General features: G+C 48.7%; 2 protein-coding genes across 2 annotated transcripts; both read right to left on the bottom strand.

Annotated features, from left to right (window-relative positions):
- Positions 1 to 10,557: 10,557 nt before the first annotated feature.
- LOC8040567 (arginine kinase-like) lies at positions 10,558 to 10,944 on the bottom strand. Its single transcript, XM_040213539.1, has one exon. It carries the CDS (start codon positions 10,942 to 10,944, stop codon positions 10,558 to 10,560), a length of 387 nt encoding a protein of 128 aa, XP_040069473.1.
- Positions 10,945 to 10,980: 36 nt separating this feature from the next.
- Positions 10,981 to 14,906, bottom strand: LOC120836275. The gene is made up of 2 exons (XM_040213554.3): positions 14,092 to 14,906; positions 10,981 to 11,101 (listed from the first exon to the last, which is right to left on the bottom strand). Exons 1-2 carry the CDS (start codon positions 14,904 to 14,906, stop codon positions 10,981 to 10,983), a joined length of 936 nt encoding a protein of 311 aa, XP_040069488.1.
- Positions 14,907 to 22,371: the final 7,465 nt, after the last annotated feature.

Genomic DNA, 22,371 nt, shown 5'->3' with positions numbered 1-22,371 from the left:
CTTGGTCTGTCCGGGTTCGTTAGTTCTATCTGCTATGTTTGAGTTCAGCAATTTCCTTTTTAATCTCTCCGAGTACTTGGAATACCATATTAAATCCCATTTCCACGTCTTTCTCGAATTTGGCGATTTTGGATTCTTGCTTCTCGAACCTTGCTTCGAGTGCTTGTACTTCCTTCCTCCAGTGTGGTAGTCCGATGGACTTAGCCTTCGTGCGCTGGGCCCATTCTGGGATCCAGTTTGGGGCTGCCATCTTCTCATTGGAGTCAACTGTTGGCTTTCCTGGGTTGGGAGGAATTCGAATGACCTCCTGCTCTGTGTTTTGTTGGCCGCGAAGTTGGGCCTGTGAGGTGGCAGTTGCTTTGGCTGCTGCCGCGTAACTTTCTCTCAGTAGCTTCGGCTGCGGTGGCTTTGCGGGCTGCTTCTTTTCTGAGATCTTCCTCTTGGGACAATTGTTGCTGGTTGCCACGTGGGCCCCACCGCAGTTCTTACACTGTGGATCCCTTGTGCACTCCTCCATCTCTTCTTCGTGGATGTGCCCGCATTGGTCGCATCTGCTCTCTTTGCTTTTGCATACGTCCGTTTTGTGCCCAATGCTGTGACAATTGAAGCAGACTATTGGTCATGGACGGTACGGTTTCACGGTGAACACTTCGCGGCAGAACATGACTTTCGCTGGCAGCCAAGTTCCCTCAAAAGTGATCACCACAGCGTTGCCTTTCTTGCCCATAAGGCGGGCGTAGACTACTTTGGCCGTTCTGCATTCCAAATCCGGTAGTAGCGTTTCGGGTGTCTCGTCGCTGTTATCACCGTGCAAGTAGATGACACCGCGTACTTAGTCGTTCCCCATTGCCTTGTATGGGCTTAAAGGGCCCATGAAACGATTTTTGGGTTGGGATAAATCATTTTAGATTGGGATTTTACTAATAGCACATCGTTCAGTGGACCAAAAGAAAAAAGGTAGAAAGTCAAAAGCCTGACTTTCAGTGCGAAAATTTGAAAACAGAGCGGACTATTTCGTACCTCGTCCCCTTCGCAACCTCTCTGCTTTTTCACTGTGATACATCCGCGGTCCCAAAAGCGCGTTATCGGGTCCAAACTGACGTCACACGCAACCGGACCTCACTTATTCCCTTCACCCCTAAGCTGACATTGTGGTGGAAGCTACGCGCTTGCCGGAACAATCAGCCGCCTTCCTTTCATCACCTGACTTCATTCTCTGCAGCCACATTTGCCACGCTCACGTGGCAAGTGTGGCTGGCCCAACGAGCACGTAGCTTCAACAGCACTGTCAGCTTCGGAATGAACGGGGTGGGAAAAGCAACTTTTGTCTGAATTTTGAGCGACGGGCTAATCTTCTAGGGGGAGAATGGATGTGTCCGGGATTACACAAACGAGAGTGCGAGCAAGAGGGGACTCCCCCTTTTCGTCTTCTTTAACTGTTTGGTGGAATGCGCGATTTATGAGTTGAGGAGGAAAGCGAAACAGGAAATAGTTGGAAAAGCGTTTCATGACCCCTTTAAGGCGTACGAGTCTTCGCCTTTCGTGATCTCAGTGACTTTTAGGAGATTTTGGATTATCTCTTCGTTCCGCGTTTTTAGCGCAATGGTGTTCGTCTTCGGCTGAATTTGAATTTTGTAGTCATCACGACTGGCGATTCCCGTCTTTTCCACCGCTGTTTTTATATCTCGGGTCTTGAAGTCCTTGACATTCTTTTTGCATATCGGTTTTAGTACCACTGTCTGGGTTGATGTGGGAGTTTCCCGCCTATCTTCCTCAGATGATGTTCTCTGTTTTTGGACTGTCGAACACCGGTGTTTTCGTCGGCGTTTACTTATATACATTTCAAACCCTTCGTCTTCGGGGTTCTCCTCCACGGAAGCGGTTCCTAAGCTGTTAGGCTTAGCTTGTCGTTCTTCTGAAGCTGGATTTTCTGGTTTATGTAATTTCTGTAGTGGTGGAAATTGGGAAGTATCTTGAGAACTCACCTCTTCGGATTCCATGGCGTCCCTTTGCTGGCTTGCCATCCAGCCTGGGGTCAACGTCCCTTGTATGTAGCTGTGCAAGAGTGGTTATTAATTTGCCGATATCCTCTTTGGTGATTCCCAATTTTCCGAGGAGTCCAGCGTCAAGCTCGATGGCTGTGGTACTGGCGGGTTCAAGCTGCTGCTGCGCTTTTACTTCGGCTTGTTGACCGCGCGTTCCCGAAGTCAGGGCTGCTGCGGTGTCCATCTTTTCTGGCTCCAAACTGGTCGAAATGACCCCGTCGGTTGCAAAATCAGCGGGCGGAGCGTCGTCGAAGGTCCTTGGTGATTCACGACACCTTCATAAACGTGGCGTTGTTTTGGGGGTGTCGGGACCCCCTAACGATGCCACGGAGCGTCCAGGTTTGATCTTCAAGGTAGTTGGAAGTCCAAAAGCTATAGAAAGCGCCAAACATAGAAAATTATCAGGAGCCGAAAATTCCGTGTTCCTTTGCCAGGGCACTTCGTCGTCGTTCAAGTGAACGACAGGACTGATGCTGGCTGTGCTCTTTGCTCGCTACTCAGGTGCGGTTCCCTCATCCCTGGCAGCAGGCTCCTTCTTCCAGCCAGGCACACCGCAGGGGACGAGTGCCTCGAGGGGTAAGGCATTTCCCTGAATGAATGACAGTCGTGTGTAGAAGTGAACGGTAGGACTGATGCTGGCTGTGCTCTTTGCTTGCTACTCAGGTGCGGTTCCCTCATTCCTGGCAGCAGGCTCCCCCGTCCAGCCATGTACACCGCAGGGGACGACTGCCTCAAAGGGTGAGACGTTTCCCTGATTGAATGACAGCCATGTGTAGAAGTGAACGACAGGACTGATGCTGGCTGTGCTCTTTGCTCGCTACTCAGGTGCGGTTCCCTCATCCCTGGCAGCAGGCTCCTTCTTCCAGCCAGGCACACCGCAGGGGACGAGTGCCTCGAGGGGTAAGGCATTTCCCTGAACGAATGACAGTCGTGTGTAGAAGTGAACGGTAGGACTGATGCTGGCTGTGCTCTTTGCTTGCTACTCAGGTGCGGTTCCCTCATTCCTGGCAGCAGGCTCCTCCTTCCAGTCATGTACACCTCCCCTGGGTCCAATAGGTCAATCAATTCCTGGTGCTCCCCTTCTTCGTCATCAGTTGCCCAGATTCCTCGCCAGAAAGTGATCACCTGATCAACATCAATGTTCTCGTCCACCTCCTTCTGGTCTTCGTAAAGTTTCCGGCAGAAGGCAGACCGATTGAGCTCGAACAGCTTCTTCGTTTTCCGATACTCAATCCGGTTTGCCGCAGTGATCGTTTTTTTGTGAAAGACTGCCCTTTCCTCTTCGACCTGGTCCTCAAGCTTCTTCAACTGCTCCCTGTTGTTAGAGTGGTACTGGTTGGCTTTGCAAATTCGTTTTAATGCTCTCGAGGGAGCCTTGTTCTGTTTGACTGGTGACAATTTGCAGCTGTTGACTAAGCTCCTTTATTTTAATTTTAATGGCCTCCTTCCAGTTCAACTTCCTTTTGTCACCTCCTCATATGTCAGCTGGCAAGCGGAAATCAAATCATTCAGCTCTGCTAGAATATTCACCTTCTTTTCCAGCTCAATCCCGATGACCTGATAGTTTACTTCCTGACTGTATACCTTTCTTGTTCTCTTTCGGTCAGTTTGGCGATTAAGGGCCAGCTCAATGTTACTGGCCAGCAGATTCTTTATATTGGTGTACAGTTGGCTGTTTGTTATGGTCGCTGGCAACGGCCATTCTCTTTCTTCGGCCACCTGACCACTGCCCGCTTAAGTAGGCTGTTGCTAATTTTGGCACTGGGTATGCTTGTTTTTCATCGTTGTCGACGTTACATTCTGGTTATGCTTCCGATTATACTTGATTGTTATTTTTGGCCACCAACCATTGGGCATCCGTCCATGTGGTCCTTTACTTCGCTCGATCACCAGGGCCAACCATCTTTCTGGTGTTGTCTCCCTGTCGGCTCGCCCCACAATCGCTGGAAAAGCCACTTCTCTGTCACGGAAAATTCTCATCATCATCGCCATTCAGGTCGGTTGGTGGTCATCGCCGGTTGGATTGGCACTTTTGTTATCATCGGCAATGGCTGCTGGGGTTCGTGCTGAATGCGTCACTGGCCGTTGCACTCACGAGACGTCGTTGATTTCGGAGGAGTTTTCAATTTCAACGCTCGGAGAATTTTTATTTAGCGTTTCCATCCCTGTTTGGCAGTGACACAGTCGTTGGTTTTCCGATAAACACCAGAAATCCAGTATCTCGGCACTCAAAAATTGGAAACACAACCACCATGGACATCTTTATCTTTTTGAAGTGCTAATAGGAGAAAGGGAGGACACACTTGTGTGAAGAGAAAGACGAGGACTTGATCGCAAGAAAAGCATTCATGGCGTCTTTTGTATTGTAAGAGTGCTGGTAGAGTTGGCTGGAGGGGTATGGTGTGCTCATTTTCTGCTTTGGCATAGTAGGCTGGAAGTGATGCTGTGGGTGCTCTTCTTCACACTTCCATCCTGGATCACTAAAATGGAGCAAAGTCGGCAATGAGCACACCTCCCCCTCTAGCTCACCCGTAGTAGCTGTTTCTTTTTGTGTTATCTTTTATTTTAAGCATATTCTCCTAATCTCCTGTGGGATGACTTGTTCGACTGCAACATCGATTGCTTCCTAAAAAGATCTTGAATAAAAAAAAAATTTAAAAAATCTGCGTTGTCTTATTCAAGACACTTTCTTCATATCCTCACTACCATGAATACACAAACTGCATACATATCATAACATCTGGCAGTTCAATTAAATTGCAACAAAGTTGGGCTCTTCCCATATTTACTATTTATGTGCTTTGCATTCGCGTGAACCCAATTACATTAATTATATTTTACTGCACTGCTCACGAGTTTCAACACTTGTCTTTTGAGATATACAGTATATATAATCGCACGGCAAGAGCTGAAATCAACAAAAATGTCTGCACAATGCATGTGCTTCGTGTTGTGTTGTCCTTCCTTCCCCCCAGTCTCGGGGCTTTTGTCTAAAAAAATTTCTACGTGGATGTTACAGTGGAAGCTAGGCAGAAAAAAGTAGACAGAGACATTAAACACGTTCATAACGAATTCCTTGAACGCGATCTAATAAAATTGGTCTTTGATTCACCGTTTAATGTGGCAAAATAATAAAAGTTGTTTGCAACGTTTCTTCACTGCACACTGAAGGTATGCTATCCAGCAATCAAAAACAGCGAAAGTTGCCAGCTAGAATCCTTCACAGAGTTATTTGAGACCAAACACGGCTCCGTAGTAGAGGTTCGAGGACGAGATTGCCCGTTATCGCATGTGGGGATAACACGTGCGATGGTGTAACTTCACCCGAAATATTGTTTGGATCTCGCACCGTCCAAACTCGCCAAGGTCACTACTTTGCACGACGTTTGTTTTCCATCCAAACACTGCTACTAGTACTTATAACAAAATGCGTGTTGAAGTCATGTAGACACACCCCAAAATAATGAGTTCCAGACGCGTTTGCGTCTACACCGTGCACACGTTTGCGTAGCATTACCAACGCTCGCCACGAGGGAGGATGGTTGCAAACAAAATAGAGTTCTCAGAATAGCTTAACCATGCGGCTCTATCGACGACGGAATGAAATTTTCACAAGGTATTTGTCTTTATTACAAATATAAATAGTTTATTGTAACGCAGGCGCGCACATATCTAGCATCGCCGAGACCATTGCTTGCGAAAGCCCTCGCTGCGGTATGATAGGGATTGTGGCAAAATATTGATATATATATGTGCTCTTGCGGAAATAACAGCTTACCTTCGATTCACGCAAGTAACCCGATGATATCCAAATTAATTTCACGCGCTGGAAATTACCAAAACAAGGAAGGCTACGCTACTGCTAACCACATAACGACACAGCGGAACCGCCCTCCCGTCTGACGTTAGGAAGCGAATGGCGGCGCTAGAGAGGGAGAGGGGAAAATTTTTTGGGGAAAGAGGAATCGCAGATGGAAAGGAGGAAAGTTGTCGCTACCTGTAAAAACGAAAAAATATCCAGGGACGTTAGTGCGACCAGCTTCGCGGAAAGCTCCAGCGGCGTCGTGAAGGGCCCCGTGTGCTGACGGTCGAACAAGAAGTCCTCGCAGCTCTACGCTTCTACGCCGCTGGCGGCTTCCAGGGAACCGTCAGGAGCGACGAAAACATTGGTGTTCACCAGTGCTCTGTGAGTCGCATACTTGTTGACGTCAGAAACGCTATCATCGATTGCCTCGGATCGAAGTGGCTGTGTTTCGAGCAAACTCAAGCAGAGAAGGCGCTCACAAAAAGGAAGTTCTTAGAGCGATGCAAGTTCAACGTTGTGATCGATAAATATTCCGAATACTCTTACACGATTCAACACGAGTGTATTTTCATTTGAGTGCACCCCATATAAGCTATTTGCCTGAGCGAAAGGCCAAGCGACGGTAACAGGCTTAAGTGAGCTAGTTGATTCATACTTCAGATAAAGGGAGGGAGAGATACTTTATTTTAAAGCAACTACTTTAGGTATGGCCAGATGAACTAGAATAATCATACACATAAACAAAAGACCATCCTCACCGTGGGACTAACACCTGATTTTCTTTTTCCTCTTTTCAACTACGGACTTCACTTGAGGGAAATATTCTATTTTATTCTTTTTGCTTCCTACTTCACCAAAAAGTTAACCCCCGAAGGATAATTTTTTTTCTTTCTCATGCAGCACGAGAGAAGTTGCACTAACGCAGTCAAGCGAAGTCAAAAAGTCAAATTTTTCGTTTGTTGTTTATACAGCAGGAGGTTAGTCTGCCTGAACATGGCGGCATTGTTACCCACTGTAGATAAGCAATTTAGCCAGAGCGGTACGACTGCTAGCCTGGGATTTTTAACGCGCACCACGTAGTAGTGATACACGGCCGAGGGCGTGGCATACTCGAGTACTCCGGTGCCCCTTCCATTCTGCTCGCGTTTTGATGGACGGGCCTTGGGCGTTCAGCTCGTCCACAATTCTGTCCCACAGCTCGTCCCGCTCAGGCTTGGTCAGAGGACTGCCAGTGGCGGCCCTTACGAAAACTTGGTTTTCTGTGAAAAAGTCGTTCGGAAGGCTAATCTGGTGGACCGACACGAGAGGACTTTACTTTCGCTTCATCGTGTTGTCGGCCCTGACTGCCTGCCTGCGCAACGTAAAAGGCCTGCAGCTAATGCTAATAGTTTTTGTGTGACTTAAGTAAACTGAATATTTCATGCGACAAATTTCAACAAAAATAGTTGAATTAAATTGTCCTGCGCTATACGTTTCGGATACTTAATAGTATTGCTTTCTAGAACCCTTCACTGCCGAGTTTTGTGATTCTCCGAAATTCGCTATAGGGAGAAAAAAAAAACAGAAAAAACGATGGAGTTTCAACTCAATCTCCACAGTCAACGTTACTGGAGCAAGCTCAGTTTCCCAGCTCCCTATTCTCGCGTGAGGAGACGAGTGGCCCAGCTGACGGTAACGAGAACTAGCGGTGCTGCTGTCGGATCTTACTTCCCTGTCTCGCGCGTCATAATGTTTTTCCTTGTTTTTATTTTTCATTCTCCTTTACTTTTTTTCCTTTATTTTCTTGTTCCTTTTCTTTTTCAGTTTTGTTTCCTCTATTGTTATTTTTTACTTCCATGTGTATAATAGCAAAAAAAAGAAGATGATGAAGGTGAAGTGTAATACACCACAGAGTTCAGAGTCAGCGCAGTGTAAGAGTTTTCTTTGAGTGTTTGAAACTTATTTTTTTGTGCGTCTGTTTCCTTGCGCTATGAAGTGTTAGTATGAACCGCCAACTCGCCCAGGCTCAAGTATTGCTATTCAAGCTTGGCGGGCTAGACAATCCGGAAGTAAGACTCGACTGCAGCACTGCTAGTTTTCGTGACAGTCCCTGAGCCCACGTCGCAGGAGGAGCTGCGAAACTGAGCTTGGTCCAGTAACGTTGGCCACAGTTCGGCGACGTCACCGGACACGTCACGGTGCAGTTCTCTTCCGATATAGTTTGTTGACGATGGAGTTTAGGCTACTCCCACCGGCGACGTCACGACGCACTTTATCCACCGCTTTTACCAGCATAGTCAGACAGGCTACCTTATACACCAACACTGTATTCAAACATTGATGTGAAATTCTCGGTATCCAGCACTTTCCCTTAGCACCCCCAGGCCACTATCACCAAAAGAGTAAATCGCAACCTCCGGGAAATGTTAATTTTGTACACTAATGAACACCGCGACTGGGACTCTTATATCCCAGAGATGGCCATTGCTACCCATACCACAGAAAACCGAACAACGGGATTCACACCAGCACGATTGAAGTTTGGTCGGGAACTATGAGCACCCATGTAAAACAATATAGAGCTTGCCCCAGATGCTCACCCACGTCAATCGCACTCAAGGTTTGCGCAAAGACTCTGCGAGGATATCCGAAATATAGTGACAATGGCCTGGGGGAACATTTAACTAGTCCAATCACAACAACGAACCCAATAGAATAAAGGCCGGGGAAACGTCGAATTTTCCGTCAATGATCTGGTTCTCTGACGCACTCACCCACTCAGTAACGCCAGCCAAGGATTTTCAGCTTCACTCGCCAAACGATGGGACGGGCCATTACACGCCTCGCATATTGAATATGGTGCCCCCCAACCGGTGCACTCGTAGGACCTGTTAACATCAATGACTTGAAACCTCTTATTGAACGTGGCGAAGATTGCTGAGAGTTATAACCGCGGTGAAGCGGCGAAGAGTGTTGAGAGTTAAGCAATAACGTCTCCACCTTGTATAATTCTGCCTCTTCTTGATCTCCACTACCTGCAGCCATGCCACCAGACCGACCGTGGTCGCGGCCACGCCACCAACCCCCGCAGCGGTCCTCTTACCACCGGTCGCGCTCCCCCGGCAGCCGCAGTCGTGGCCATCGGCCGCCTCCTCAACACCCATGGTGACACCCCCGAACCTATGAGGCTGCGACGTGGTGCATCATGGAGCATCACAGCCTCGTGGGGTTCGCTTCCCACCTGCTCTGGGACCGACAGCCACAAGTCCCACAAGGAGTGGCGCCGGCCGACATCGCAGCACCATTCCAGGGACGCACCCTGAATGAGCGCAAGTCAACGGTGCCGAACGCGGTATAGGACAGCGGGCGTGCTCAGACCATAGGATTGCGAGGGCGCCGGGAGCGCGGATCCCACCGGGTAGGCACGGTCGCTATAGAGCCGCAGAGGGAGGAGCGGCCGGCAGAGTTCCTCTCGAGTAGCCAAGCGCATCTCTGCCAACGCCGCAGCCATGAGTGGATCACGCATCCGAGTGGACGTTAGTACCAGAACCACAGTGAACGTCTCCCGTTCCAGTGGAGGCGTTGAGAATCAGCGCTTTTTATTTGAAGCTCGGAGCGCCGAAACCAAGAGTCGGCTTCCAACGGCCGACCCACCGGTCGTCGCGCCACCCCAAGCTCTCCAATTCGCGTTTTTTCACAGGGCCTTTGGACCGTACGTCAGATACCGTTCGGAGTTCCACCACCATCGCACGGTCTTCCGTTCATCCCGCCACGACCCAGAACGTCCGAGCGAAGTCACGCCGCCGAACTCGTGTTCAATTCTGACGGCATTGTTAAACGTATGAACTCACTTAATCCAGATAAAAATCCGGCCGCACAAGGAATGTCCCGGTGTGCTCGCAATGGTTTTGTATGGTTCATTCACAAACTCTCTCAGATTATACTTTGCTTAGTGATTCAGAGAAGGTTTATATAGTCCCGTACAGAAAGACGGTTCAAAAAACAAGGTAGAAAACTGCCGGCCAATTTCACTACTCGGTACGTCTTCCAAACTCATCGAGCGCATTCTTTACGCTAGCAATGTAGGCCATTTACATATGAACAATTGTTTCACCCCCTTTCATCATCGGTTTCGACCTGGCCTCTCTTGCACTACTCAGATGGGGGAGTTATATCGCGACCTAGCAAACACATATGAGAACGGGCTTCACACAGATTGGCTTTTCCTTGATCTTCGAAAAGCCTTTGACATCATTTCGCACAATTTCGTTTTTTATGAACTCAAGGCCTTCACAGTATTTGCGAAGGTTCTGGGATGGCTCGCTGATTATTGAAGTTGCAGGACTTGTGGAGACAAGAAAACGAACATTAATCCTCGCGGTGTGCAAGCTCCGACTGCCCTGCGCGCCCGCTCGCCACCCGGTTGTCGGTCCTCTTTATTCTCGTCTTTTTTCCCGTTCCCCACACATTCCTCCCCCTCGGGGGAATGGAGCGCTTGGTTTCGATGGAAGCGATGGTCGCCTGCAGGAAGCGGTCGCCCTCTTTGAAGAGGAAGTGGTCGTCGATGAGCCGCTGCTGCGTCTTCTTGTCCATGCCGGTCAGCGAGTAGTAGGTGCCCTTTAGCTCGTCCTCCAGTGTGCGCATAGTCGAGCTCACTTTCTCCTCCATCTCGCGGCAGTGGGCCTCCTTCAGGCACGGGTTGAAAGGGTAGCCCTGCAACGAGCGTCCCTAGCGCACGCGGGTGGAGATGACAAACTGGTCGTCAGGGTCCACGTTGACTGGGGTGTTGAGGTTTCTGAAGTACGTGGGCCGGTGCTTGTCGGTAGCCTTGAAGCCGCCGTGGTAGTTTTCGATCACCGGGTTGAACAGGTCGGCGAACAGCGTGTACGATTCGGCATCCGTGGTGCACAGGTCGACGCCGCTGTCGACTTTTTCTACGCCGGACTGTATGATGTCGAGCAAGCTGGCTTCCATGGCGGTCTTGCGAGTCTTGAGATTTTCGAAGGCATCTACATCTTTGGTGAGGTACTTCCTGAGCAGCGACTTGCAGTCCTTAGCATCCTGGAGCTTTTTGAAGCCCGCATCCAGCTTGTCTAGCGTTGCCTGGTCGACCATAATGCTGTCTGAGTTGTGACGACCTCCGGAGTTCGACTATAACCTGGCGCCGTACATGAACGGCACGACCGCGCGCTTGAGAAGCGAGAAGTTTCTTTTCACGACTCTCATGTAGTGCCGAGCCGAGTCGGGTGGGTTGTAACCTCGACCTTCGCGGCTGTAATAACTCCTCGGCTGAGGGCCTTGAGTTCATAAAGAACAAAATTTTGCGGAATGAGGTCAAAGGCTTTTCAGAGATCAAGGAAAAGCCAATCTGTATGAAGCCCCTCGTCATATGTGTTTGCTAGGTGTAATGTTCGGCGAGTTCCCAGGACAGCGGGGCATTGACGAGTGCACGCAAGCTTGCCCAGTGTTCATCTGTTTTAATCTCGTGCGACATGCTCTTTATATACCAGGTGTGCAGGGGGCGCCACCTGGCTGTCTACCACATTCCTCCCCCCCCCCCCTAACAAAAATGAGCCAAGGTCCCACCGATTTTCACGGTGAAAAGCGCACAGGAGGCTTTCGTGCTCGATCACTTCTCCTCGGTAGTGGAGTACCAGGACTCCTTGGTAGCGGAATGCCAGGAACAGGCTGAGTATCGTCATGCTGGTATTCAGCTGTTACGGTTTGAGGTACCGCTTGGGCAGAATGCTCTAGTGGTACAGGCATACTCTCATTAGGAGGAGCGGCCTGATCCACCGGCTCTGGTCGCGGACCCGATGATGCCCTAGCTTGGGATAGGGCAGGACGCAGATATCCTTCATGACGTCTCCAACACCGACCATCTGGGAGTGCGACATCTGTGATGTGGTCACTTGGAGTGTCGGTCACAGTTGCCGGTACCCATAGAGGACCTTGTCGAAAATTTCTCGCATAAACGGCATCACCCGGTTGGACAGTTGGTATCAGTCGAGCACCCCTGTCGTGCGCCATCTTCTGGATGAGTTGTTTTTTCGATACGCTTGACCTCAGGTCCGGGTGAAGTAGAGCCAAAGCAGTCTTCAACTTGCGGCCCATCAGTAACTCCGCCGGAGTGCACCCTGTGGTTTCATGAGGTGTAGTTCTGTAGTTGAGCAGGATTCGGGCCAGCTGACACTGGAAACTTCCATCAGCTGCCTTCTTCAGCTTCAACTTTATGGTTTGAACCGCTCGCTCAGCGGCTCCATTTGACGCTGGGTGATACGGTGGTGTTAGAACCTGCCTTATTCCATTTTGTTGAAGGAAGTTCTTAAAGCTACCGCTTACAAATGCCGGCCCGTTATCGGATACGACGAGGTCTGGTAGTCCGTGACAGGCAAACATCACCCGCAGGCAAGGGATTGTGGCTTCTGCCGACGGCGTGGACACAGGAACGACCTCAATCCATTTTGAGTAGGCGTCCACCACGATGAGTAGATATCGGTTCTTCATTGGTCCAGCAAAGTCGATATGAAGACAAGACCATGGCTTTTCTGGGAATGGCCATGGCATCATTGGTGCTGGTCGTGCGAGTCGCTGGTTTTCTTGACACACACGACATCCCCGCACTGTAGCCGCAATGTCTTCATCTAATGATGTCCACCATACATGACTCCTAGCCACGGCCTTCATTTTGGCGATCCCTGGATGACCTTCATGCAAGAGTCGTAGAACCTCTGGTTGTAAGGATCCTGGGATGACGACTCTTGACCCCAACAGGATACAGTTCTCTTGTACGCACAGCTGAGGTGTTCGAGGAGCGTACGGTTTTAAGTCTGGGTCATGCAGCTCAGCTCCAGACCACAAATGATCTCGAAGCTTCGCCAAAATCAAGTCTTTTGAAGTGGCGTCGGCCACGACAGACGCAAGTAGTACGCGAGGATAGGCCCCCTCGAGCATAAATACCTCGGCTGGCCGCTCGATGGAACATGGAGGAACTGGCAGTAGCAGCCTACTCAGGGCATCCGCATTTGCTATGTGTGAACCAGGTCTGTACTTCAGTTTGTAGCTGTAAGCCGACAGCATCAGTGCCCAACGCAGCACACGTGGCGAACAGGTCTCAGGTACAGGCTTGTCCGCAGCAAGCAGCCCCAGCAAGGGCTTGTGGTCTGTGACCGCTTCGAAGTCACGACCCCACAGGTATTGCCGGAACTTAGTCACACCAAATATCAGAGCCAGGGCTTCCTTGTCAAGCTGACTGTAGTTGCGCTCAGCCGGCAGAAGACCTGTAGATGCAAACGCAATTGGTTTCTCAGCACCTGAATCTTCTCGGTGAGCAAGGACAGCCCCAATTCCGTACGGCGACGCATCGCAGATAAGCACCACTGCTTTCTTCGGGTCATAATGCGCCAATACCGCGGCAGACAGCAGTAACTCTTGCTCTGACGAAAAGCTTGTTCCTGGTCCGCACCCCAAGTCCAAGGCGTCTTTGCCCCCAAAAGATGGTTTAACGGATGTAGAACGCTGGACAAGTTAGGCAGGAACCGACGATAGAAATTGACCAGTCCCAGGTAGCTCTGCAGCGTTTTTAGATCGGTAGGCCTTGGAGCTTTCAGTACTGCGTCAGTCTTTTCTGGGTTTGGTTGGAATCCCGCAGAGCTCACGACATGACCCAAGTATTTCACCTGGGGAACCAAGAAATCGCACTTGCACAGCTTCAGCTTCAGCCCAGCTTGCTGCAGCCGACTCAGCACTTGGCTCAGGTTTTCCAGGTGGTCTTGATCGTTTCGCCCTGTCACGAGAATGTCGTCGAAATATACAACGACGTTCTTAAGTCCTTGCAATAGGTTCTCCATCTCTCGTTGAAAGATCGATGGTGCAGAGGTCACACCGAACGGCAGTCGAGTGTACTGGTACAGACCTCGTGGAGTGTTGATGGTAACCAGTTGTGACGACTTCTCATCAAGTTTAACTTGTAGGTATGCATCTTTTAAGTCCAACTTGCTGAATTTCTCGCCTCCGCTCAGCTTAGCAAACAGGTCCTCCACTCGCGGGATGGGGTACTTTTCAGGTACAGTCACAGGATTCACAGTGACTTTGAAGTCTCCACAGATGCGAACCTGCCCATTTTGTTTCAGGACCGGTACAAAAGGGGCAGCCCATTCCGAAGTCTTCACTGGACGTAGGACTCCCTCCCGTTCCATGCGTTGCAACTCCTCATTGACTTTGTCAAGCATCGCAAATGGAACTGAACGAGGCTTGAAAAACCTTGGTTTGGCGTTGTCCTGAAGATTTATCTTTGCGGCCACCCCCTTGAAAGTTCCTAGACCTTCATCAAAGATACTGGAGTATTCAGCAACGAGGTTCGCAACAGAAGTCACGAAGTTGACATCCTTCGCGTTGGAAAGCTTGATGCCAAGGCCTTTCATCCAGCCACGTCTTAGCAGAGATGGGCAGGTGCCAGGGACAACATACAGGATGTCCTGACATTCGCGGTTTCCAAGTCTCACCGTTGCAGTAAGGCTTCCCTGAACTGGGGAAAGTTCACCTGAATAGCTTTTCAGCATGATGCGCGACGGGTCCAGCTGCCTTGATGGAAATTCGCGTCGAAATGTCTCCTCAGACACAACAGACACGCTAGCTCCCGTGTCAAGTTCCATCAGCAATGGAGTCCCGTTCACCGTAACTTCCACTCGGAAAGGTTGGCCGTCGACTGCAGAAGATGTCATTTCCCACATCTCGTAGACTTCTGGCAGTGAGACATCTTGCGACTGGCCCGCTTCGTCCAAGGTGTGGACCGATCTCGGTATTCTAGTGGACGTCGTCGGGCCGCCGGCGGTCGCATCCGCTGTCTTCCCCTTGCACACTCGTGCCAGATGCCCCTTTCCCCGACACTTGTGACAAGTGGTACTTGCATGACGGCACTGTGTGGCGTAATGCTCGCCTCCGCAACGAAAACACGAGATGGTGCCAGTCTTCCGCTTCGGGTTCACAGCTGCATCGCGTGACACTGTGTTAGCTGACGCGAGGTTTGGCTGGATAGACGTCGATAGCATCTGCGAATCTTTCTTCGCTGCTTCCATTGCAACGACCGTCTTTTTTGCGAGGTCAAGGGTCAAATCTGGAATCTCTAGGAGTCGCCTTTGTATCATCTCGTCATTAATACCTCCGACGATGCGGTTTCGCAGCATTCTATTTCGGAACGCGCCGAATCCGCAATGATCCGCCAGCTTGTTCAGACAAGCAAAGAAGTCTGCCGCTGTCTCACCGTCATGACGCATCCGTGAATTGAACTTAAAGCTTGCGACGACTTCCGAAGGCTTCGGTGAGAAATGCTCGCCTAATACCTCGAAAATGGTTTCTAGGCTGGCCTCTGACGGTTTGACAGGAGCCAGAAGATTTCGAAGCAACGAATATGTGGCGGGTCCAAAACACGTAAGTAAAACAGCTCGCCTTTTCGCATCCCTGACATCGTTGGCGATGAAGTACTGTTCAACCCGCTCCCGGTACTCGCTCCAGTTCGTTTCAGTGTCAAACGGCTCTAGTTTGCCAACCACCGGCATTCCAGAACAGGCGCACGGTCCGACGGCAGCAGTTCAACACTTCCACTTCCTCGTCGCCACTGTAATGTTCGGCGAGTTCCCGGGACAGCGGGGCATTGACGAGTGCAGCAAGCTTGCCCAGTGTTCATCTGTTTTAATCTCGTGCGACATGCTCTTTATATACCAGGTGTGCAGGGGGCGCCACCTGGCTGTCTACCACACTAGGTCGTAATAAAACTCCCCCATCTGAGTATTACAAGAAAGGCCAGGTCGAAACCCATAATAAAGGAGGTGAAAACATTGTTCATATTTAAATGGTCTAGAATGCTAGCGTAAAGAATGTGCTCGATGAGTTTAGAAGACGTACCGAGGAGTGAAATTTCTACCTTGTTTTTCGAACCGCCTTTCTGTACAAGGACTGTATAAACCTTCTCTGAATCACTAAGCAAAGTACACTCTGAGAGAGATTTTGTGAATAAAGCATACAAAAACATTACGAGAAAACCTGAACATTCCTTAAATGGCAGCATTAGGCAGCGAGTTTAAAAGTCTAACAATGGCGTCAGAATTAAACACGAGTTCCTTGATATCAGATGGGATGGATGGGGTGGGAGTCAATACGGGTGTCACCAGGAACAGTCAAAGTGAATACTGATAGGAAGTAGTTGCAGAAACAGGATAGTTTTGATGATGTGACTTAGTGTGCACAAGAAGAAGTGCAAGTCAACCCATGGATCGGCCCGGAGGGAGAAGGAAGATGACGAAGAAGGGAAGAAATTTGTAGTGCGTGCACGGAGAGCGTGGAAAGGACTGGCCGGGAGAACGGGCTGGGGGCGGAACGACACCATCGGCCAGGGCAAATGGCGGCTCGCTCCTACTGTCTGACCAGCAGCCTGTTCAGCGACGGCAGCGCATAGAAACCTACGCTGCCCGGCTTCCTACTGCGCGAGCACTTGGTGCGGTGACTCTTGGGTCATCGACGGAAGCCAACCGCTCCCGCTCCTGATTGCCTGCCACAACCATGGGCCGACAACGACAGCTCCAGACACAAGACCCGCTGCTGCACATGGTGATTCAAAGACATGGTGACTGTTGCGCTCTCCTTTCTTCCATTTCTTTAACTAAGTTTTTTTTTTCCTTTAGTATGAGCATATGAACTCTTTGATTTCTTTTGTAAATACATGTTCTAAGAAAAACGAAGGACATTGTATTTAAAATTGAAAACGAGCGTGTTGGTTAATAGGTACAAAACTTGAAAGTATAAAACAGAGAGGACCAGGACGGGAACAGGACATCTTTCACAGAGATGTCCTGTTGCAGGACATCTCTGTGATCCAGGACATCTCTCACAGGATGAAAGATGTCCTGTTCCCGTCCTGGTCCTCTCTGTTTTATACTTTCAAGTTTTGGACATTGTATCTTGTCAATTATTAGCCCCAAAGAACCTTGCTACAGTGCTTTTTCGAGGTCATCATGTATAGTCTGACTAGAAACGTGAATGGGTGGATTATCTTCTTCGTCCTTTTTATTGCTCTTTATCAGGTTCCAAAATTCTTTAGGGTTCCTCTTAGGCGATCGCCTCCCATGCCAAGCAAAGTCTTAGCAATTTTCAATATTCTTTTGAAGAGCTTCCCGATTTCCCGTAACTTTGCTAATGACACAGCATTCAGCTTTCTGCGATGTGCTAGATAAGCACATTACTTCTTATTACGTGTTACGTGATTATTGTTGTTTACGGGTTTTATGGTGCAAGAGCTCCGATGGCCATACTGCGCCAAACTAGGTAAGCTGAAAAACACTGGTAAAAGTACATTCACTAGACTAGAATTTGGCTATAATTTATGTAAGATACCTGTAGTTTTGAGGAAAGCTAAAAGACGTTCAAGTGATATGAGAGGCTGCTCCCCTAGAAATAAGACAGGGTGAAATGGGATGTTGTACTTGAAAAACTCAGAGAAATAGATCTTGTATTGTTGTAAAAGGCCACGGCAAAGAAAGAGAACATGCAGAACAGATAAAGCTTCCCCACAGTGCTCGCATATCGGCGGTTCCTCACCTATAAGCAGGTATTGATGGGTTAGGAATGAATGGCCGATTCTCAGCCGGCACAGGAGGACTTCGTGGAAACGATTTTTATTATACGAGGTTTCCCATGCACCAAGTTCTGGCTTGATGACATGAAGCTTATTGTTATCGGCTAACTTCCATTCAGATTGCTAAAGTTGCGAGAGTGAAAATTTTACGGACGCTTTAAGGTCTTGGTAAGGTATGCAGACATTCGATGGTAAAAGGTTCTGTGAAGAAGCAGCTAGTCTATCTGCAGCCTCGTTGCCTGCGATGCCCACGTGGCTCGGGATCCAGCAAAACTCAATGTCCTTCCCACCAGCGAGTCCCTGTTGAGCTCTGGCCCGTACAAGTCGAGTCAACTTATTCGTAGTTGGTGTGATAAAACATACTGCAGTAAGAACACTTTGAGAGTCTACAAATATAATGGCTTTCATCACTTTGTTCCTGATTATATAGTCAAGTGCTGCCAGAACACCATATAGTTCGGCAGTAAAAATGCTGGCGACATTGTGATGTCGAGTAACATGGGTAAACGAATTTGAATAAACAGCTGAGCCGACATACATTGAGGACTTGGCACCGTCAGTATAAAACTGGCGGCAATGTCTGTATTTTTCTTGCAGAGCTAAGAATTCCTGTTGTAGAATGAGTAAAGAAACATTATGTTTATTAAATTTTGTAAAATACCAATTGCAAGCTATTTGTTTCATATCCCATGGGGCAGTATGATATGCACTTTCTAGGAAATGGACACCCTCACGTGGCAGGTTAAGGGAGAGACGGAGACTCTCAAAACGAAGGCTCAAGGGTCGAATAACAGTTGGTTTATGCTCGAAAGTACGATAAAACTTAGACTCTCGAATACTATTGTGGGCTGGATGGCTGGGTTCTGATAACACCTTGCAGGCATAAACCAGACTTAGATACTGCCGCCTTTTTTCCAATGACATTTCAGTGGAGTCAGCATACAAGCTTAAAATAGGAGATGTTCTGAAAGCACCCGACGCAAGACGCAACCCAAGGTGATGCACAGGGTCACGAATTTTTAAGGCAGACGGCCGAGCAGACGCGAACACAACAGACCCATAATCAAGGCGCGATCGTACAAGAGAGAAGTACAAACGAAGTAGACACCTCCTATCAGAACCCCAAGACTTGTGTGAGAGGACTTTAAGAATGTTCAATGTCTGCATACATTTCTGCTTTAGCCATTTGAGATGGGAGACAAAACTAAGCTTACTGTCAAATATCAATCCCAGAAACTTATGCTCAGTTCTAGCTTCGATGGTATTTCCATTTAACATGAGAGAGGGCTCTAACCAGAGACCCCGCCGTAAAGAAAATGGAACACAAATAGTTTTTTCTAGAGAAAACTTAAAACCACTCTCGTTAGCCCATTTAGTCATTTTATTTATGGCTAGTTGTAGCCGCCTTTCACAACTAGACATATTACATGATGCTACAGAAATTTGAATGTCATCTACGTATAATGAATATGATACTGAGGAAGGTATGACACGACAAAGAGAGTTAATTTTTATGGCGAGGAGGGTGACACTCAGTACTCCACTCTGAGGAACACCATTCTCCTGGAGAAAGCTGTTGGATACTGTCGTGCCTAACTGTACACGGAAGAAACGTCCACTAAGATAGTTTTTTATACAATGAAGTAATCTGCCGCGTACTCCATACATGAACAAGTCACGTAGGATGCCATGCCTCCAAGTGGTATCGTAAGCCTTTTCCAAATCAAAAAAGACAGACACGCAATGCTGCCTATTCACAAACGCCTCTCGTACAACAGTCTCCAGCCGGACTAAATGGTCTATGGTGGAACGTCCTGATCGACACCCACATTGATTTACATTCAAAATATTGTGTTGCTCCAGGAAATAAACAAGACGCTTATTAATCATCCTTTCAAACGTTTTACCCAAGCAACTAGTCAGTGCAATCGGTCTGTAACTTGTAGGAAGTGAAGGATCTTTTCCAGGCTTTAGTAACTGAATTACTTCTGCCTGCTTCCCATCGGCGGGGAAGTGTGCATTGTTCCATAGTTCATTGAAATATGTCAGGAGGGCTGAGAGTGACTCCTCCGATAAATGGCGGATCATCTCATAATGTATTCGATCAGGACCGGGGGATGAATGCTTCCGGATTTTTAGAGCCATTTGAAGCTCAACCATTGTAAACGGCTGATTATACGGTGCAGAGGCTCCTCCTGCCAAGCTGACTTTCGTTTTTTCTGCATCTGTTTTAAACTTCAGAAACGCTGGAGAGTAATGAGATGAGTTTGAAACGGCTGCAAAATGAGCACCCAACACATTTGCCTGGTCATGTAAAGAGCTTACAGAGGGAAAAAGAGGGACTGTAAAGCATCGGTATTTGCCTTCAACCTTGTGCAGTCGGTCCCACACTTCCTTTGCTGGGACATAACAGCTTATAGAGGACAGATAGCCTCTCCAGGACTTCCTCTTGGCCTGTTTCCTGGTCCAACGAGCTTCGGCCCTATTTCGCTGAAACTCTATCAAATTCATGAATGTTGGATATCTGCGAAATATACCCCATGCCTTGTCCTGTTTTTTCTTAGTATTGGAACAATCATCATTCGGTATTTGCCTTCAACCTTGTGCAGTCGGTCCCACACTTCCTTTGCTGGGACATAACAGCTTATAGAGGACAGATAGCCTCTCCAGGACTTCCTCTTGGCCTGTTTCCTGGTCCAACGAGCTTGGGCCCTATTTCGCTGAAACTCTATCAAATTCATGAATGTTGGATATCTGCGAAATATACCCCATGCCTTGTCCTGTTTTTTCTTAGTATTGGAACAATCATCATTCCACCATGGTTTACACTTTTTGGGGATGCTAGAGGAGGTTTGAGGGATGGAGCGAAAAGCGGCATTAGTGATCTGTTGTGTAATGTATGTGGTGGCTTCATCGTGTGTTAAGGACAAGAACATGGAAGGCTTAAGCTCTGCATTTAGGTTGAATAGACTCCAGTCTGCCTTGTCAAGTTTCCAACGAGGGGTACGTTTCATAAGGCTTGGAGTTGAAACAAGACTCTCCAGAATGATTGGAAAGTGGTCACTTCCAAAAGGATTATCCAAGACTTTCCATGTAAATGAAGAAAACACTGAAGGGGATGAGATGGAAAGATCGATAGATGTAAATGAATTGTGAGCTGCACTGAAAAAGGTTGGTTTTTTCTTATTCATGAGGCGCAGCCCAGATGTTAATAAAAACCGCTCAAGGACTCCACCACGTGAGTCTTGGCGGGCGCTACCCCATAAGGGGTGGTGAGCATTAAAATCTCCTAAAAGTAAAAAAGGGTGAGGAAGCTGTGCAACAAGTCTTTGGAGATCATGAAGATGCAGTGGAATGTTTGGTGGAATATAAATAGATACAATAGTGATGAGGCGATCCAAAAGAAGGCGCACAGCCACTGCCTCAAGAGGTGCGCAAAGAGGAACCTGCGAGCATGCGAGTCCACTTTGAACAGCCACAGCTACTCCACCTGATGCATTTGATGAAGGGCGATCTTTTCTAAAAAACTGATGGCGACGTAACACTGAATTATGATGATCATTAAGATGTGTCTCTTGTAAGGAGAGAGCTATAGGACGCAATTCGTCCATAAAAAAATTGACATCATCAATATTTCGTAAAAGACCGCGGCGTAAAAGACCGCGTAAAAGACTGCATAAAAGTAAATTTAGACATTATTCTAAAACACAGTTAAAAGATTAGTAAATAAGTAAAAGTAGTAAAGGACAAGTAAAAGTAAAACCTTGACTTTGCCGCGCAGGGCAAGAAAGAATGTCCTACATCACTTTGGAGGGGTTACTGGTTTTTTGCTCTTATGCTTAGATTCAGCTGTCTGCCAGTCCATGTCGCCTTGATCAGACGCTGGCGCAGACGCCTCACTGCTTTCATCCATTGCCTCCGCCTCTTGGGACGGGGCTTTGGGTAAAGCTTTGGGTTGGCTCGGAGCGCGGGGCTGCAGGCCCCGGCCACGACCTGATCCAGCAGAAGAGGCAGCAGGTGTGTCGGGCAGGGCACTGCCCGACTCCACCCGTTCCTGTCCCTTTTTCGATGTAGGAGCGACAGAAGAGACATGCCGCTCCTTGGAAGAGGATGCTCTCTCCGACGAGTGCGGACGAGAGCGTCGACTTCCTTCCCTGGAAGGGGACCGCGGAGTGCGGACGGGCACGACAGCTGCAGCTGCCGGCCCATCCTGAGAAAGGGGGGTAGCCTGTGCACACTCACCGCCAGAACGGAGAGGCTGCTGCCCTGAAGGTGCAGGGCAGTTAGCACTCTTGCTGGAATGGTCGGGAGACCGACCTGCTGAAAGTGCATGCCCAGGCAGCTGAATCTTCAGCTTGGGCGTGGGGGACTGCAGTGGCTTCCCATTGTCTGGAAAAGACGTCTGGGTTGCCACTGCCACTTTCAGTGGTGCAGGCCCCCGCTGCACCACCTCTGCAAAGCCGCCTTTTTGCAAGAACGCAAAGCGACGGCGTACCTCTGGATAAGAGAGATTTTCCTTCACTTTCAAGGTAAGAATAGCTTCTTCATCTTTCCAAGTTTTACAAGAGCGGGAATACGCAGGATGGGGACTGTTGCAATTGACACGGTTGGCGTCGTTAGAGCATGTATCTGCTTGATGGTTAGCCTGACCGCACTTGGCACAAGTGGCTTTGCCTCGGCAGTTCTGGGATCCACGACCAAATCTCTGACAGTTAAAACACCTGCGAGAATTTGGCACGTAGGGCCAAACTCTACAGTGAAGGTACCCAGCCTTCACAGCCTCTGGCAATGTAGTGGATTCGAAGGTAAGAACTATGTGCCATGTTTTCCGTTCTTGGCCGTCGCGGCGCAAGGAGATACGCCTTGCCGCTAGAACGCCTTGGTCGGAAAGTCCCTCAACTATTTCACTGTCT

This window comes from Ixodes scapularis, unplaced genomic scaffold (genome assembly GCF_016920785.2).
Source record: "Ixodes scapularis isolate PalLabHiFi unplaced genomic scaffold, ASM1692078v2 PGA_scaffold0__279_contigs__length_252992795, whole genome shotgun sequence".
Lineage (NCBI taxonomy): Eukaryota > Metazoa > Arthropoda > Arachnida > Ixodida > Ixodidae > Ixodes > Ixodes scapularis.
This window is presented reverse-complemented; position numbering and strand designations above follow the sequence as displayed.

Bases quoted from the DNA above. Each gene is read 5' to 3' on its own strand.
- LOC120836275 (XM_040213554.3), bottom strand. From the start codon at position 14,906: ATGGAAGCAGCGAAGAAAGATTCGCAGATGCTATCGACGTCTATCCAG. The intron at 11,102-14,091 runs GTTTTTCAAGCC...GAGTTATTACAG, and splicing joins CAGGACAACGCCAAACCAAG to CCGCGAAGGTCGAGGTTACA.
- LOC8040567 (XM_040213539.1), bottom strand. From the start codon at position 10,944: ATGGTCGACCAGGCAACGCTAGACAAGCTGGATGCGGGCTTCAAAAAG.